Raw genomic sequence first — 18,886 nt, 5'->3', positions numbered from 1 at the left:
GCAGCTTTGGGTGGTGCTGCCGATCGCCAGCCGAGCAGGATTCTCCAGCGTGCGATGAGGGAAGCGAAAGGAAGGCCGTTGGCTCCCTTCCCCATGAGTAACTCTGGCTGCTCCGATACCCCGAAGATTGCCACCCTCACCCCCACAACCTTGGACATTGCCTCGGAGAAGGCTGTCCAGAAACCAGCAAGTTTGGGACAAGCCCAGACATGTGGGTGTGGTTCGCCGGGCCCCTCTGGCACCGTTCACATTTGCCCTCCACCTCCGGGAAGAACCAGCCCATTCGGGTTCTGGTCAGGAGCGCTCTGTGCACCACTTTGAGCTGCATTAGGCTTAGCCTTGCGCAGGAGGAGGTGGAGTTCACCCTGCTCAGTGCTTCGCTCCAGAGTCCCCATCCGACCTCTGTCCCCAGTTCGTCCTCCCATTTTTGTCTGGTCTCGTCCAGTGGAGTCCGGGCTCTGTCCAGTAGCTGTCCTTGTCAGAGGGTAGGTCCGCTGATGAGGACCTGTTTGGATTGTGCCTTGTCCAACCTTACCATCATGGGTGACCCTGCCAGGAATTCAGACTCTCGACAATATTGCTCTCAGGATCAACGGAACGTACAAGCCTCTCCATCACAGCGAGGTGGCAATTCATTGAAAAGCTCCAATATCATGCCCCTCAATATCACGCCCCCCAATATTACACCCCCCCAATATCAACCCCACAATATCACACTCCCATATCACCCGCCCAATATCACACACCGCCAATATCAAACTCCCCAATATCACATTCCCATATCACCCCCTCAATATCACCCCCCAATATCACCCCCTCAATATTACCCCCCCAATATCACACCCCCCAACTCCCCCAATATGACTCCCCATTATCACAGCCTCCAATACCACCCCACCCAATATCACACTCCTCCAATATCACACTCCCCCAATATCACCCCCCCATATCACACTCCCATATCACCATATCACACTCCCATATCACCCCCTCAATATCACCCCACAATATCACCCCCCAACCCCCCCAATATCACCCCCCATATCACACTCCCATATCACCCCCCCATATCACACTCCCATATCAACCCCTCAATATCACCCCACAATATCACCCCCCAACCCCCCAATATCACCCCCCAATATCACAGCCTCCAATATCACACTCCCACATCACCCCCTCAATAGCACCCCCAATATCACACTCCTCCAATATCACACTCCCCCAATATCACCCCTCCATATCACCACTCCAATATCACACTGCCCCAATATCACACTCCCCCAATATCACACTCCCACAATATCACACTCCCCCAATATCACACTCCCCCAATATCACACTGACCTAATATCACACTGACCCAATATCACACTGACCCAATATCACACTGACCCAATATCACACTGCCCAATATCACACTGCCACAATATCACAATCCCCCCATTATCACACTGTCCCATATCACATTTCCCCAATATCACACTCCCCCAATATAACCCCCAATATCACACCCCCCCAATATCACTCCTCTCAATATCACCCCCCAAAATCACATTTCCCCAATATTACACTCCCCCAATATCACACTCCCCCAATATCACACTCCCCCAATATCACCCCCAATATCATCCCCCATATCAGTCCTCCAATATCACTCCCCATATCACACCCCAATATCACCCCCCACATCACCCACCCCCAATATCACCCCCAAATATCAAACCCCCATATCACCCCCCCAATATCACCCCCCATATCCCACTCCCCCAATATCATGCCCCCAATATCACACTCCCCCAATATCACACTCACCCAATATCACACTCACCCAATATCACCCCCCCAATATCACACTCTTTCAAAATCACATTCCCCCAAAATCACCCCAATATCACATTTCCCCAGTATCACACTCCCCCAATATCACACTCCCCCAATACCATGCCCCCTAATATCACACTCCCCCAATATCACCCCGCAGATATCACACTCTTTCAAAATCACACTCCCTCAAAATCACTTCCCTCAATATCAGCCCCAATATCACACTCCCCCAATATCACACTCCCCCAATATCACCCCCAATATCATCCCCCATATCACAGTCCTCCAATATCACTACCCATATCACACCCCAATATCACCCCCCACATCACCCACCGCCAATATCACCCCCAATATCAAACCCCCATATCACCCCCCCAATATCACCCACCATATCCCACTCCCCCAATATCACGCCCGCAATATCACACTCCCCCAATATCACACTCATCCAATATCACCCCCCCCAATATCACACTCTTTCAAAATCACACTCCCCCAATATCACCCCAATATCACATTTCCCCAGTATCACACTCCCCCAATATCACACTCCCCCAATACCATGCCCCCTAATATCACACTCCCCCAATATCACCCCGCAGATATCACACTTTCAAAATCACACTCCCCCAATATCACTTCCCTCAATATCACCCCCAATATCACACTCCCCCAATATCACACTTCCCCAATATCACACTCCCCCACTATCACGCACCCCCAATATCAGCCACCCAATATCACACTCCCGCAATATTACACGCCAATATTCTCCCAAATCTCACCCCAAACTCACCCCCCCACATCACACCCCCAATATCACACTCCCCCAATATCACACAACCGCAATATCACACTCCCCAATATCACACTCCCCAATATCACCCCCTCAATATCACCCTCATATAACCCACCCAATATCAAACACCCCCAACTCCCCCTAATCACCCCCAATACCACAGCCTCTAATATCACCCCCAATATCACACACCCCTACTATCACCTCCCAATATCACACACCCCCAATAACACATCCCCCAAATATTACCCCTCATATCACACACAATATCACAGCCTCCAATATCACCCCCCCCAATATCACACGCCCCTAATATCACCCTCCAATATCACACAACCCCAAAATCACATTCCCATATCACCCCCTCAATATCACCCCCTCCATATCACACCCTCCAATATCCCCCCCAACCTCCCCATATATCACACTCCCTCAATATCAGCCCCGCCAATATCACCCCCCCCCAATATCACCTCCCCAATATCACACTCCCCAATATCAACCCACCCCATATATCACCCCTCCCCAATATCACCCCCCAACATCACACACCCCCAATCACACATTCCCCGAATATCACTCCCCATATCACACACCCCAATATCACACTCCTCCAATATCGAACTCCCCCATATCACACAACCCCAATATCACCCCCCCATATCACCCACCCCCAATATTACCCCCAATATCACCCCCCCAGTATCGCCCCCCCAATATCACACTCTGCCAATATCACACACCCCAATATCACACTCTCCCAATATCACACTCCCATATTACCCCACCATATCACTCCCCCCCAATATCAGATCCCATAATCACCCCCCAAATATCACACCCCCAATATCACTCTCCCCCAATATCACACTCCCCGAAAATCACACTCCTCCAATATCACACGCCCCAATATCACAGTCCCCCAATATCACCCCCCCATATCACACTCCGCCAATATCACCCCCCAATATCATGCCCCCAAATATCACCCCCAATATCACACTCCCCCAATATCACACTCCCCAATATCACACTCCCCCAATATCACACACCCCCAATATCACTCCCCTCAATATCACCCCCCAAAATCACCCCCCCAATATTACACTCCCCCAATATCACGCTCCCCCAATATCACACTCCCCCAATATCGCACTCCCCCAATATCACCCACCCCAATATCATCCCCCATATCACACTCCTCCAATATCACTCCCCATATCACACCCCAATATCACCCCCCACATCACCCACCCCCATATCACACCCCCATATCACCTCCCCCAATATCACCCCCCATATCCCACTCCCCCAATATCACGCCCCCAATATCACACTCCCCCAATATCACACTCACCCAATATCACCCCCCCCATATCACACTCTTTCAAAATCACACTCCCCCAATATCACCCCCAATATCACATTTCCCCAGTATCACACTCCCCCAATATCACACTCCCCCAATACCATGTCCCCTAATATCACACTCCCCCAATATCACCCCGCAGATATCACACTCTTTCAAAATCACATTCCCCCAATATCACTCCCCTCAATATCACCCCCAATATCACACTCTGCCAATATCACACTTCCCCAATATAACACTCACCCAATATCACCCCCAATATCTCACTCCCCCACTATCACGCACCCCCAATATCAGCCACCCAATATCACACTCCCGCAATATTACACGCCAATATTCTCCCAAATCTCACCCCAAACTCACACCTCCCACATCACACCCCCAATATCACACTCCCCAATATCACACTCCCCCAATATCACCCTCCCCAATATCACACTCCCTCAATATCACACTCCCCCAATATCACCCTCCCCCAATATCCCCCCCAATATCACACTCCCCAATATCATACTGCCCCAATATCACACTATCCCAATATCACCCTCTCCAATATCACCCCCTCAATATCACCCCCAATATCACACTGCCCCATATCACACTCCCCCAATATCACACTCCCCCAATATCACACTCCCCCAATATCACACTCCCCCAATATCACACTCCCTCAATATCACACTCCCCCAATATCACACTCCCCCAATATCACACTCCCCAATATCACACTCCCCCAATATCACACTCCCCCAATATCACACTCCCCCAATATCATACTGCCCCAAAATCACACTCCCCCAATATCACCTCTCCAATATCACCTCTTCAATATCACCCCCCAATATCACACTGCCCCATGTCACACTCCCCCAATATCACACAACCCCAATATCACACTCACCCAATATCACACTCCCCCAATAGCACCCCCCAATATCACACTCCTCCAATATCACACTCCTCCAATATCACACTCCTCCAATATCACACTGCCCAAATAGCACACTCCCCCAATATCACACTGCCTAAATACCACACCCCCAGTATCACCCCCCCCAATATCACCCCCAATATCACACTCCTCCAATATCACTCCCCCAATATCACACTCCTCCAATATCACACTCCCCCAATATCACACTCCCCCAATATCACACTCCCCCAATATCACACTCCCCCAATATCACCCCCCCATATCACCACCCGAATATCACACTTCCCCAATATCTCCCTCCCCCAATTTCACTCTCCCCAATATCACACTGGACCAATATCACACTCCTCCAATATCACACTCCCCCAATATCACCCTCCCCAATATCCCCCCCAATATCACACTCCCCAATATCATACTGCCCCAATATCACACTCCTCCAATATCACCTCTCCAATATCACCCCCTCAATATCACCCCCCAATATCACACTCCTCCAATATCACACGCCCCAATATCACACTCCCCCAATATCACCCCCCCAATATCGCATTGCCCCAATACACCCCCCCCAATATCACCCCCACAATATCACACTCCCCCAATATCACCCCCCCAATATCACACTCCCCCAATATCACCCTCCCCAATATCACGCTCCCTCAATATCACACTCCCCCAATATCACCCTCCCCCAATATCCCCCCCAATATCACACTCCCCAATATCATACTGCCCCAATATCACACTCCCCCAATATCACCCTCTCCAATATCACCTCCTCAATATCACCCCCAATATCACACTGCCCCATATCACACTCCCCCAATATCACACTCCCCCAATATCACACTTCCCCAATATCACACTCCCCCAATATCACACTCCCCCAATATCACATTCCCCCAATATCACACTCCCCCAATATCACACTCCCCCAATATCACACTCCCCCAATATCACACTCCCCCAATATCACACTCCCCAATATCACACTCCCCCAATATCATACTGCCCCAAAATCACACTCCCCCAATATCACCTCTCCAATATCACCCCTTCAATATCACCCCCCAATATCACACTGCCCCATATCACACTCCCCCAATATCACACAACCCCAATATCACACTCACCCAATATCACACTCACCCAATAGCACCCCCCCAATATCACACTCCTCCAATATCACACTCCTCCAATATCACACTCCTCCAATATCACACTCCTCCAATATCACACTGCCCAAATAGCACACTCCCCCAATATCACACTGCCCAAATACCACGCCCCCAGTATCACACCCCCAATATCACCCCCAATATCACACTCCTCCAATATCACTCCCCCAATATCACACTCCTCCAATATCACACTCCCCCAATATCACACTCCCCCAATATCACACTCCCCCAATATCACCACCCCAATATCGCACTTCCCCAATATCTCCCTCCCCCAATTTCACTCTCCCCCAATATCACACTGGACCAATATCACACTGCCCCAATATCACACTGCCACAATATCGCAATCCCCTAATATCACACTGCCCCATATCACACTCCCCCAATATCACATTCCAATATCACACTGCCCCAATATCACACTCCCCCAATATCATGTCCCCAATATCACACTCCCCCAATATCACACTCCCCCAATATCACCCCCCCCGATATCACACTCTTTCAAAATCACACTCTCCCAATATCACACTCATCCAATATCACCCCCCCCAATATCACACTCTTTCAAAATCACACTCCCCCAATATCACCCCAATATCACATTTCCCCAGTATCACACTCCCCCAATATCACACTCCCCCAATACCATGCCCCCTAATATCACACTCCCCCAATATCACCCCGCAGATATCACACTTTCAAAATCACACTCCCCCAATATCACTTCCCTCAATATCACCCCCAATATCACACTCCCCCAATATCACACTTCCCCAATATCACACTCCCCCACTATCACGCACCCCCAATATCAGCCACCCAATATCACACTCCCGCAATATTACACGCCAATATTCTCCCAAATCTCACCCCAAACTCACCCCCCCCACATCACACCCCCAATATCACACTCCCCCAATATCACACAACCGCAATATCACACTCCCCAATATCACACTCCCCAATATCACCCCCTCAATATCACCCTCATATAACCCCCCCAATATCAAACACCCCCAACTCCCCCTAATCACCCCCAATACCACAGCCTCTAATATCACCCCCAATATCACACACCCCTACTATCACCTCCCAATATCACACACCCCCAATAACACATCCCCCAAATATTACCCCTCATATCACACACAATATCACAGCCTCCAATATCACCCGCCCCCCCAATATCACACGCCCCTAATATCACCCTCCAATATCACACAACCCCAAAATCACATTCCCATATCACCCCCTCAATATCACCCCCTCCATATCACACCCTCCAATATCCCCCCCCAACCTCCCCATATATCACACTCCCTCAATATCAGCCCCGCCAATATCACCCCCCCCAATATCACCTCCCCAATATCACACTCCCCAATATCAACCCACCCCATATATCACCCCTCCCCAATATCACCCCCCAACATCACACACCCCCAATCACACATTCCCCGAATATCACTCCCCATATCACACACCCCAATATCACACTCCTCCAATATCACACTCCCCCATATCACACAACCCCAATATCACCCCCCCATATCACCCACCCCCAATATTACCCCCAATATCACCCCCCCAGTATCGCCCCCCCAATATCACACTCTGCCAATATCACACACCCCAATATCACACTCTCCCAATATCACACTCCCATATTACCCCACCATATCACTCCCCCCCAATATCAGATCCCATAATCACCCCCCAAATATCACATCCCCAATATCACTCTCCCCCAATATCACACTCCCCCAAAATCACACTCCTCCAATATCACACGCCCCAATATCACAGTCCCCCAATATCACCCCCCCATATCACACTCCGCCAATATCACCCCCCAATATCATGCCCCCAAATATCACCCCCCAATATCACACTCCCCCAATATCACACTCCCCAATATCACACTCCCCCAATATCACACACCCCCAATATCACTCCCCTCAATATCACCCCCCAAAATCACCCCCCCAATATTACACTCCCCCAATATCACACTCCCCCAATATCACACTCCCCCAATATCGCACTCCCCCAATATCACCCACCCCAATATCATCCCCCATATCACACTCCTCCAATATCACTCCCCATATCACACCCCAATATCACCCCCCACATCACCCACCCCCATATCACCCCCCCATATCACCCCCCCAATATCACCCCCCATATCCTACTCCCCCAATATCACGCCCCCAATATCACACTCCCCCAATATCACACTCACCCAATATCACCCCCCCATATCACACTCTTTCAAAATCACACTCCCCCAATATCACCCCCAATATCACATTTCCCCAGTATCACACTCCCCCAATATCACACAACCCCAATACCATGTCCCCTAATATCACACTCCCCCAATATCACCCCGCAGATATCACACTCTTTCAAAATCACACTCCCCCAATATCACTCCCCTCAATATCACCCCCAATATCACACTCTGCCAATATCACACTTCCCCAATATAACACTCACCCAATATCACCCCCAATATCTCACTCCCCCACTATCACGCACCCCCAATATCAGCCACCCAATATCACACTCCCGCAATATTACACGCCAATATTCTCCCAAATCTCACCCCAAACTCACACCTCCCACATCACACCCCCAATATCACACTCCCCCAATATCACACTCCCCCATTATCACCCTCCCCAATATCACACTCCCTCAATATCACACTCCCCCAATATCACCCTCCCCCAATATCCCCCCCAATATCACACTCCCCAATATCATACTGCCCCAATATCACACTCCCCCAATATCACCCTCTCCAATATCACCCCCTCAATATCACCCCCAATATCACACTGCCCCATATCACACTCCCCCAATATCACACTCCCCCAATATCACACTCCCCCAATATCACACTCCCCCAATATCACACTCCCCCAATATCACACTCCCCCAATATCACACTCCCCCAATATCACACTCCCCCAATATCACACTCCCCCAATATCACACTCCCCCAATATCACACTCCCCCAATATCACACTCCCCAATATCACACTCCCCCAATATCACACTCCCCCAATATCACACTCCCCCAATATCATACTGCCCCAATATCACCTCTCCAATATCACCTCTTCAATATCACCCCCCAATATCACACTGCCCCATATCACACTCCCCCAATATCACACAACCCCAATATCACACTCACCCAATATCACACTCCCCCAATAGCACCCCCCAATATCACACTCCTCCAATATCACACTCCTCCAATATCACACTCCTCCAATATCACACTGCCCAAATAGCACACTCCCCCAATATCACACTGCCTAAATACCACACCCCCAGTATCACCCCCCCAATATCACCCCCAATATCACACTCCTCCAATATCACTCCCCCAATATCACACTCCTCCAATATCACACTCCCCCAATATCACACTCCCCCAATATCACCCCCCCCATATCACCACCCGAATATCACACTTCCCCAATATCTCCCTCCCCCAATTTCACTCTCCCCAATATCACACTGGACCAATATCACACTCCTCCAATATCACACTCCCCCAATATCACCCTCCCCAATATCCCCCCCAATATCACACTCCCCAATATCATACTGCCCCAATATCACACTCCCCCAATATCACCTCTCCAATATCACCCCCTCAATATCACCCCCCAATATCACACTCCTCCAATATCACACGCCCCAATATCACACTCCCCCAATATCACCCCCCCAATATCGCATTGCCCCAATACACCCCCCCAATATCACCCCCACAATATCACACTCCCCCAATATCACCCCCCCAATATCACACTCCCCCAATATCACCCTCCCCAATATCACACTCCCTCAATATCACACTCCCCCAATATCACCCTCCCCCAATATCCCCCCAATATCACACTCCCCAATATCATACTGCCCCAATATCACACTCCCCCAATATCACCCTCTCCAATATCACCCCCTCAATATCACCCCCAATATCACACTGCCCCATATCACACTCCCCCAATATCACACTCCCCCAATATCACACTCCCCCAATATCACACTCCCCCAATATCACACTCCCCCAATATCACACTCCCCCAATATCACACTCCCCCAATATCACACTCCCCCAATATCACATTGCCCAAATATCACACTCCCCCACTATCACGCACCCCCAATATCACACTCCCATATCAGCCCCCCAAAATCACACTCCCGCAATATTAAACGCCAATATTCCCCCAAATCTCACCCCAATATCACACCCCCTACATCACACCCCCAATATCACATCCCCATATCATCCCCCAATATCGCACCCCTTATATCGCACCCAAATATCACACTTCCCCAATATCAAACACAAATATCATGCCAAATCCCACCCCCCAATATTGCCCCGCAATATCACTCTCCCATTTCATACCCACAATATCAGACCCCAAATATCACACCTCCAGTATCACGTTCCCCTATTATCCCAACATCATCCCAAATCTCACCCCCCCAACATCACACCACAAATATTACATCCCCAAAATCGCCCTGCAAGATCACACTCGAATATCAACCTGCATTATTACTTCCCAATAACACTCCCCCAAAATCACACCCTACAATATGAATCATAAATTGGGCACAGTGCTCAATGCGTGGTCTAACGGAGGGATATGGGGACTTGAACTGTGCACAGTTCTCCAAGCATGCTCTCACTGAGGGATATAGGGATGGGATCTGTGCACAGTGCCACATTTGGTGTAACAAAGGGATATGGACAGCAGAGCAATGCATAGTGCTCCAAGTGGTCTAATCGAGGGATAGGGAGACCTCGGGCGGGATTCTCCAACCCCCCGCCGGGTCAGAGAATCCCCGGGGGGCGGCGCGAATACCGCCCTGCCGCCCCTAGCCGGCGCGAATTCCGCTCCGCCGGCGCCGTTTTCGGGTGGGGACGGGGTTCAGGCCACGCCAGTCGGTGGCCGTTGGCAGCGGTCCCCCTGGCAATTCTCCAGTCCGCGATGGGCCAAGCGGCTGTCCGTTTTTGGCCAGTCCCGCCGGCATGGATTAGACATGGTCCCACACGGCGGGACCTGGCAGGTAAGTCGGCTGGGGCAGACCTCGGGGGCTGGGGGGGGGTCCGACCCTGGGGGGGCACGGTGGCCTGGCCCACGATCAGGGCCCACCGATCTGCGGGCGGGCCAGTGCCGTGGGGGCACTTCTTTCTTCTGCGCCGGCCGCTTTCGGGCTCCACCATGGCCGGCGCGGAGAAGAGGGCGCATACTCCAAAATACGCCGCCCGGTTTGCGCCCGCACGGAACCATGCCGGCGGTTCCGCACATGCGCGAGAGAACGCCGGCCCTTTGGCGCATGTGCGAACTTTGGCGCCGGCTGGAGCGCCGCCAACCCCTCCGCCGTCCACCTAGCCCCCGAGACAGGTGAGAATTCCTCACCTTGGGGGCTGTTGACGCCGGAGTGGTTAGCGCCGGTTTTCCCGCCGGCAGAGGACGTATCCCCGGAAAGGAGAATCCCGGCACAATGAGCTGTGCACAATGCTCCAAGCGTGGTCCAACAATCATTGATTACATGCTTAATATTTACAATTTGACAATAAAATGTTCAATACACTCACTCTCCACTTTCACCAGAATCAGCACCTCTCGCGCTGTCAGAATTTCAGAGGCATAAAGTGCAGGGAACATTGTCAAATGTTTCACCATCCCATTCAAATCACACACATCAACTTCATCTGAAAGAGAGAAACTTGGTTACAGAAAGACAAAATCTCCCTCTACATTGTCCCGATCAAACCTTCCCAGGACAGGTACAGCACGGGGTTAGATACAGAGTAATGCTCCCTCTACACTGTCCCCATCAAACTCTCCCAGGACAGGTACAGCACGGTGTTAGATACAGAGTAAAGCTCCCTCTACACTGTCCTCATCAAACACTCCCAGGACAGGTACAGCACGGGGTTAGATACAGAGTAAATCTCCCTCTACACTGTCCCCATCAAACACTCCCAGGACTGGTACAGCACGGGGTTAGATACAGGGTAAAGCTCCCTCTATACTGTCCCCAGCAAACACTCCCAGGACAGGTACAGCACGGGGTTAGATACAGAGTAAATCTCCCTCTACACTGTCACCATCAAACACTCACTGGACAGGTACAGAGCGGGGTTAGACACAGAGTAAAGCTCCCACTACACTGTCCCCATCAAACACTCCCAGGACAGGTACAGCACGGGGTTAGATACAGAGTAAAGCTCCCTCTACACTGTCCCCATCAAACACTCCCAGGACAGGCACAGCATGGGGTTAGAGACAGGGTAAAGCTCCCTCTATACTGTCCCCAGCAAACACTCCCAGGACAGGTACAGCACGGGGTTAGATACAGTGTAATGTTCCCTCTACACTGTCCCCATCAAACACTCCCAGGACAGGTACAGCACGGGGTTAGATACAGAGTAAAGCTCCCTCTACACTGTCCCCATCAAACACTCCCAGGACAGGTACAGCACGGGGTTAGATACGGAGTAAAGCTCCCTCTACACTGTCCCCATCAAACACTCCCAGGACAGGTACAGCACGGGGTTAGATACAGAGTAAAGCTCCCTCTACACTGTCCCCATCAAACACTCCCAGGACAGGTACAGCACGGGGTTAGTTACGGAGTAAAGCTCCCTCTACACTGTCCCCATCAAACACTCCCAGGGCAGGTACAGCACAGGGTTAGATACAGAGTAAAACTCCCTCTACACTGTCCCCATCAAACACTCCCAGGACAGGTACAGCACGGGGTTAGATACAGAGTAAAACTCCTTCTACACTGTCCCCATCAAACACTCCCAGGACAGGTACAGCACAGGGTTAGATACAGAGTAAAGCTCCTTCTCCACTGTCCCCATCAAACACTCCCAGGACAGGTACAGCACAGGGTTAGATACAGAGTAAAACTCCCTCTACACTGTCCCCATCAAACACTCCCAAGACAGGTACAGCACGGGGTTAGATACAGAGTAAAGCTCCCTCTACACTGTCCCCATCAAACACTCCCAGCACAGGTACAGCACGGGGTTAGATACAGAGTAAAGCTCCCTCTACACTGTCCCCATCAAACACTCCCAGGACAGGTACAGCACGGGGTTAGATACAGAGTAAAGCTCCCTCTACACTGTCCCCATCAAACACTCCCAGGACAGGTACAGCACGGGATTAGATACAGAATAAAGCTCCCTCCACACTGACCCATCAAACACTCCCAGGACAGGTACAGCACGGGGTTAGATACAGAGTAAATCTCCCTCTACACTGTCCCCATCAAACTCTCGCAGGACAGGTACAGCACGGGATTAGATACAGAATAAAGCTCCCTCCACACTGACCCATCAAACACTCCCAGGACAGGTACAGCACGGGGTTGGATACAGAGTAAAGCTCCCTCCACACTGACCCATCAAACACTCCCAGGACAGGTACAGCACGGGGTTAGATACAGAGTAAAGCTCCCTCCACACTGACCCATCAAACACTCCCAGGACAGGTACAGCACGGGGTTAGATACAGAGTAAAGCTCCCTCCACACTGACCCATCAAACACTCCCAGGACAGGTACAGCACGGGGTTAGATACAGAGTAAAGCTCCTTCTACCTTCAGGGCTGCAGCGGCATTGGGACCTAATGTATTCCAGTAACACCTGGATGCGACATTGTATGTTCAAGAGGGCGGACTCATCGTCTGGAATCAGAAGTGGGAAATTGTCAGCAATTTTGATAACTTACTGCACGTTGAAACTGAATTTTATAATTTATAATAATCTTTATCAGGGTCACAAGTAGGCTTACATTAACACTGCAATGAAGTTACTGGGAAAGCCCCTAGTCGCCACACTCCGGCGCTTGTTCGGATACACAGTGGGAGAATTCAGAATGTCCAATTCACCCAACAAGCACGTCTTTCGGGACTGTGGGAGGAAACCGGAGCACCCGGAGGAAACCCACACAGACACGGGGAGATCGTGTAGACCCCACACAGACAGTGATCCAGGCTGGGAATCAAACCTGGGACCCTGGAGCTGTGAAGCAACAGTGCTAACCACTGTGCTACCGTGCTGCCCACAGGAAGATCCTGAGAAATAGACTGAAGCCCACTCACCACCATACTTCAGCACCACAAACATTTGGGTCAGCCTGCCACATTCGCTGCACAAGCGGCGATTGAAACTTGCCAGCACTTTGTCCTCTGACCTTTAACCCCACCGCTCCCACCTTCACGATGTTGGCTCGCCCCCGCCGACCCCAAAACGCAGAGCAACTGAATCTGAGGAGAAATCCTGGGGAATGGAAGACTTTAAAGCTCAGGCGTACAGCTCCTAGCCTTCTCTTTGTCCCCCTCCCCTTGGCAACCACACGGTCACCACAACAACTCTGAGGCTTTGCAAACCTTCCTGCCGGCCTGCAGTCATTGCCGGGGAAGCAAGAAGCCCACCCCCACTTCAATCCTTCCCTTCAATTCGCTCAAAGAGATAGAACATAATCCCTTGTCTTTGAAATCCCACCTTGCAAACCATTCTGCCCTATCTCAGTAACCTCCTCCAGCTCCTACAACCCTCCCTATCTCTGTAACCTCCTCCAGCTCCTACAACCCTCCCTATCCCTGTAACCACCTCCAGCTCCTACAACCCTCCCTATCTCTGTAACCTCCTCCAGCTCCTACAACCCTCCCTATCTCTGTAACCTCCTCCAGCCCCTACAACTCTCCCTATCTCTGTAACCTCCTCCAGCCCCTACAACCTTCCCTATCTCTGCAGCCACCTCCAACCTCTACAACCTTTCCTATCTAACCTCCTCCAGCCCTACAACCCTCCCTATCTCTGTAACCACCTCCAGCCCAACTCTCCCTATCTCTGTAACCTCCCTCAGTCCCTACAACCCTCCCTATCTCTGTAACCTCCTCCAGCCCCTACAACCCTCCCTATCTCTGCAACCATCTCCAACCTCGACAACCCTACCTATCTCTGCAACCACCTCCAACCTCTACAACCTTTCCTAACCTCCTCCAGCCCTACAACCCTCCCTATCTCTGTAACCACCTCCAGCCCCTACAACCCTCCATATCTCTGTAACCTCCTCCAGCCCCTACAACCCTCCCTGTCTCTGCAACCTCCTCCACACCCTACAACCCTCCCTATCTCTGTAAATCTCCTCCAGCCCCGACAATCCTCCCTATCTCTGTAACCTCCTCCAGCCCCTACAACCCTCTCTATCTGTGTAGCCTCCTCCAGCCCTTACAACCCTCCCTATCTCTGTAACCTCCTCCAGCCCCTACAACCCTATCTCTGTAACCTCCTCCAGCCCCTACAAACCTCCCTATCTCTGTAACCTCCTCCAGCCCCTACAACCCTCTCTATCTCTGTAATCTCCTCCAGCCCGTACAACCCTCCCTATCTCTGTAATCTCCTCCAGCCCCTACAACCCTATCTCTGTAACCTCCTCCAGCCCCGACAACCCTATCTCTGTAACCTCCTCCAGCCCCTACAAACCTCCCTATCTCTGTAACCTCCTCCAACCCCTACAACACTCCCTATCTCTGTAACCTCCTCCAGCCCGTACAACCCTCCCTATCTCTGTAACCTCCTCCAGCCCCTACAACCTTCCCTATCTCTGCAACCACCTCCAACCTCTACAACCCTACCTATCTCTGCAGCCACCTCCAACCTCTACAACCTTTCCTATCTAACCTCCTCCAGCCCTACAACCCTCCCTATCTCTGTAACCACCTCCAGCCCAACTCTCCCTATCTCTGTAACCTCCCTTAGTCCCTACAACCCTCCCTATCTCTGCAACCTCCTCCAGCCCCTACAACCCTCCCTATCTCTGCAACCATCTCCAACCTCGACAACCCTACCTATCTCTGCAACCACCTCCAACCTCTACAACCTTTCCTAACCTCCTCCAGCCCTACAACCCTCCCTATCTCTGTAACCTCCTCCAGCCCCTACAACCCTCTCTATCTGTGTAACCTCCTCCAACCCCTACAACCCTCCCAATCTCTGTAACCTCCTCCAGCCCCTACAACCCTCCCTATCTCTGTAACCTCCTCCAGCTCCTACAACCCTCCCTATCTCTGCAACCTCCTCCAGCCCCTACAACCCTCCCTATCTCTGCAACCATCTCCAACCTCGACAACCCTACCTATCTCTGCAACCACCTCCAACATCTACAACCTTTCCTAACCTCCTCCAGCCCTACAACCCTCCCTATCTCTGTAACCACCTCCAGCCCCTACAACCCTCCATATCTCTGTAACCTCCTCCAGCCCCTACAACCCTCCCTGTCTCTGCAACCTCCTCCACACCCTACAACCCTCCCTATCTCTGTAAATCTCCTCCAGCCCCTACAATCCTCCCTATCTCTGTAACCTCCTCCAGCCCCTACAACCCTCTCTATCTGTGTAACCTCCTCCAGCCCTTACAACCCTCCCTATCTCTGTAACCTCCTCCAGCCCCTACAACCCTATCTCTGTAACCTCCTCCAGCCCCTACAAACCTCCCTATCTCTGTAACCTCCTCCAACCCCTACAACCCTCCCAATCTCTGTAACCTCCTCCAGCCCCTACAACCCTCCCTATCTCTGTAACCTCCTCCAGCTCCTACAACCCTCCCTATCTCTGTAACCTCCTCCAGCTCCTACAACCCTCCCTATCTCTGTAACCTCCTCCAGTCCCTGCAACCTTCCCTATCTCTGTAACCTCCTCCAGTCCCTACAACTCTCCCTATCTCTGTAACCTCCTCCAGTCCCTGCAACCCTCCCTATCTCTGTAACCTCCTCCAGTCCAGATAACCCTCCCTATCTCTGTAACCTCCTCCAGTCCCTACAACTCTCCCTATCTCTGTAACCTCCTCCAGTCCCTACAACTCTCCCTATCCCTGTAACCTCCCCCAGTCCAGATAACCCTCCCTATCTCTGTAACCTCCTCCAGTCCCTGCAACCCTCCCTATCTCTGTAACCTCCTCCAGTCCCTACAACCCTCCCTATCTCTGTAACCTCCTCCAGCCCCTACAACCCTCCCTATCTCTGCTCGGGAGGCCAGCACGGCACTGGAGAGCACACGCAGCTCCAGCTGCCGATACAGGCGCCAGCACGGGCGCCGCAGGTCCGCGCATGCGCGTGGGTTACCGTCTCCGCACCGGTCCCCGTGCAACATGGCGGAGCACTACAGGGGCCCGGCACAGAAGTACTTAGCCCCCCCCCCCCACCCCGCAATTAGCCCGACCGCCGATCGGTAGGCCCCGATCGTGGGCCAGGCCACCCTGGAGGCCCCCCCTCGGGGTCAGATCCCCCCTCCCCCTGTTGCTGTTTCGGTCCGAACAGCGTCGCCAACACTGTGGGTATTTCTATTTATGTCGGTGAGCCACAAGCCTTCCCTTATATCGATCAAATGACCACACAACCAGTTAGTTAGTTCAAAAGATAATTTATTTACATACACAAGAGTTATCTCAACATGCAAACACAATATCTACTCCGAGTTAAACTACACCTATCAGCTACAATAACCTATAGTTAACTTCAGGGCAACCGGCACTGTGCAAATGGATAAAGGCCTTTCTCTGGATTTTACTTGGCTGGTTTGAAGAAAGTGGCTCTGTCTCTGCTGGGCTCAGCCATCAGGTAGCGATCGTTGGTCTTGAACTTAGCTGGCTGTTCCTGCTGCAATTGGGCTGGCACAGGCCTGATCCAAGAGAGACAGAACACATGGCTGTGCCCTCTTTCATCCCCCTGGGGTTTCGCGCTCTTTGGGGCGGTCCTTAACCTTGGACCCAATAGTTCGACAGGGTTCTGATCACTGCCTTCGATTTCGGCCAATAAAGGGGCGGGTGCCTTGGTAGCTGGGCGGGTCCTTAGCGGTCATTGACCTTGGCGGTTGAGCTTTCTGAGTAAGGGGATTGGCGCCGATCAGTCTGTGGCTGTACCGGTTGCTTGATTGGAGTTCGATTGTCCTGGGAAAATGGGCCATTAAAATGCAAACGAGCGGGGGTTTCGATCGGGTCTGGTTACCTGTGTTTCAGATACACATAGGCTGTGTATCTGTCTGAGTCCTGGGTTGGACATAAATCCCATGGTCCTTTGCAGGTGGCTACCTTAGATGGCTACACCCCCCACCAGGACGGCCCCCGCAGCCAGAATGCCGAGGTCCTGCCGGGTAGGACCACAGGCGAATGATGCCGGCGGGATTCGGCCGGTATTCGGCTCGTCGAGCGCAGAAAATCGGCAGAGCGTCCCCTGACCGGCTCCGAAGAATCGGCGGCTGGCACCGCGGGACCCCCCCACCCCCGGAGATTCTCCGACCCGGCGCAGGATCAGAGAATCCCGCCCCTGATCTCTGTAACCTTCTATATCCCCTGCAACCCTCCCTATCTCTGTAACCTCCCCCAGTCCAGATAACCCTCCCTATCCCTGTAACCTCCTCCAGTCCAGATAACCCTCCCTATCTCTGTAACCTCCTCCAGTCCCTACAATCCTCCCTATCTCTGTAACCTCCTCCAGCCCCTACAACCCTCCCTATCCCTGTAACCTCCTCCAGTCCAGATAACCCTCCCTATCTCTGTAACCTCCTCCAGCCCCTGCAACCCTCCCTATCCCTGTAACCTCCCCCAGTCCAGATAACCCTCCCTATCTCTGTAACCTCCTCCAGCCCCTACAACCCTCCCTATCTCTGTAACCTCCCCAGTCCAGATAACCCT

General features: G+C 51.8%; 1 protein-coding gene across 2 annotated transcripts in view; it reads right to left on the bottom strand.

Moving 5' to 3' along the window:
* Window positions 1-14,499, bottom strand: part of LOC140411611 (uncharacterized protein CXorf65 homolog) — a 38,760-nt gene extending 24,261 nt beyond the window's left edge. Inside the window, exons 1-3 of one of the 2 annotated variants that reach the window (XM_072500672.1) lie at window positions 14,296-14,499; window positions 13,792-13,878; window positions 11,771-11,887 (exon numbers count right to left, since the gene is read on the bottom strand). In XM_072500672.1, the coding sequence (XP_072356773.1) occupies window positions 11,771-11,887; window positions 13,792-13,878; window positions 14,296-14,320 (229 nt within the window). In that variant the 5' untranslated portion in view covers window positions 14,321-14,499. The remainder of the gene's footprint in view (window positions 1-11,770; window positions 11,888-13,791; window positions 13,879-14,295) is intronic. The other variant, XM_072500671.1, reaches the window with a different exon arrangement.
* Window positions 14,500-18,886: the final 4,387 nt, after the last annotated feature.

This window comes from Scyliorhinus torazame, chromosome 4 (genome assembly GCF_047496885.1).
Source record: "Scyliorhinus torazame isolate Kashiwa2021f chromosome 4, sScyTor2.1, whole genome shotgun sequence".
Classification (NCBI taxonomy): domain Eukaryota; kingdom Metazoa; phylum Chordata; class Chondrichthyes; order Carcharhiniformes; family Scyliorhinidae; genus Scyliorhinus; species Scyliorhinus torazame.
This window is presented reverse-complemented; position numbering and strand designations above follow the sequence as displayed.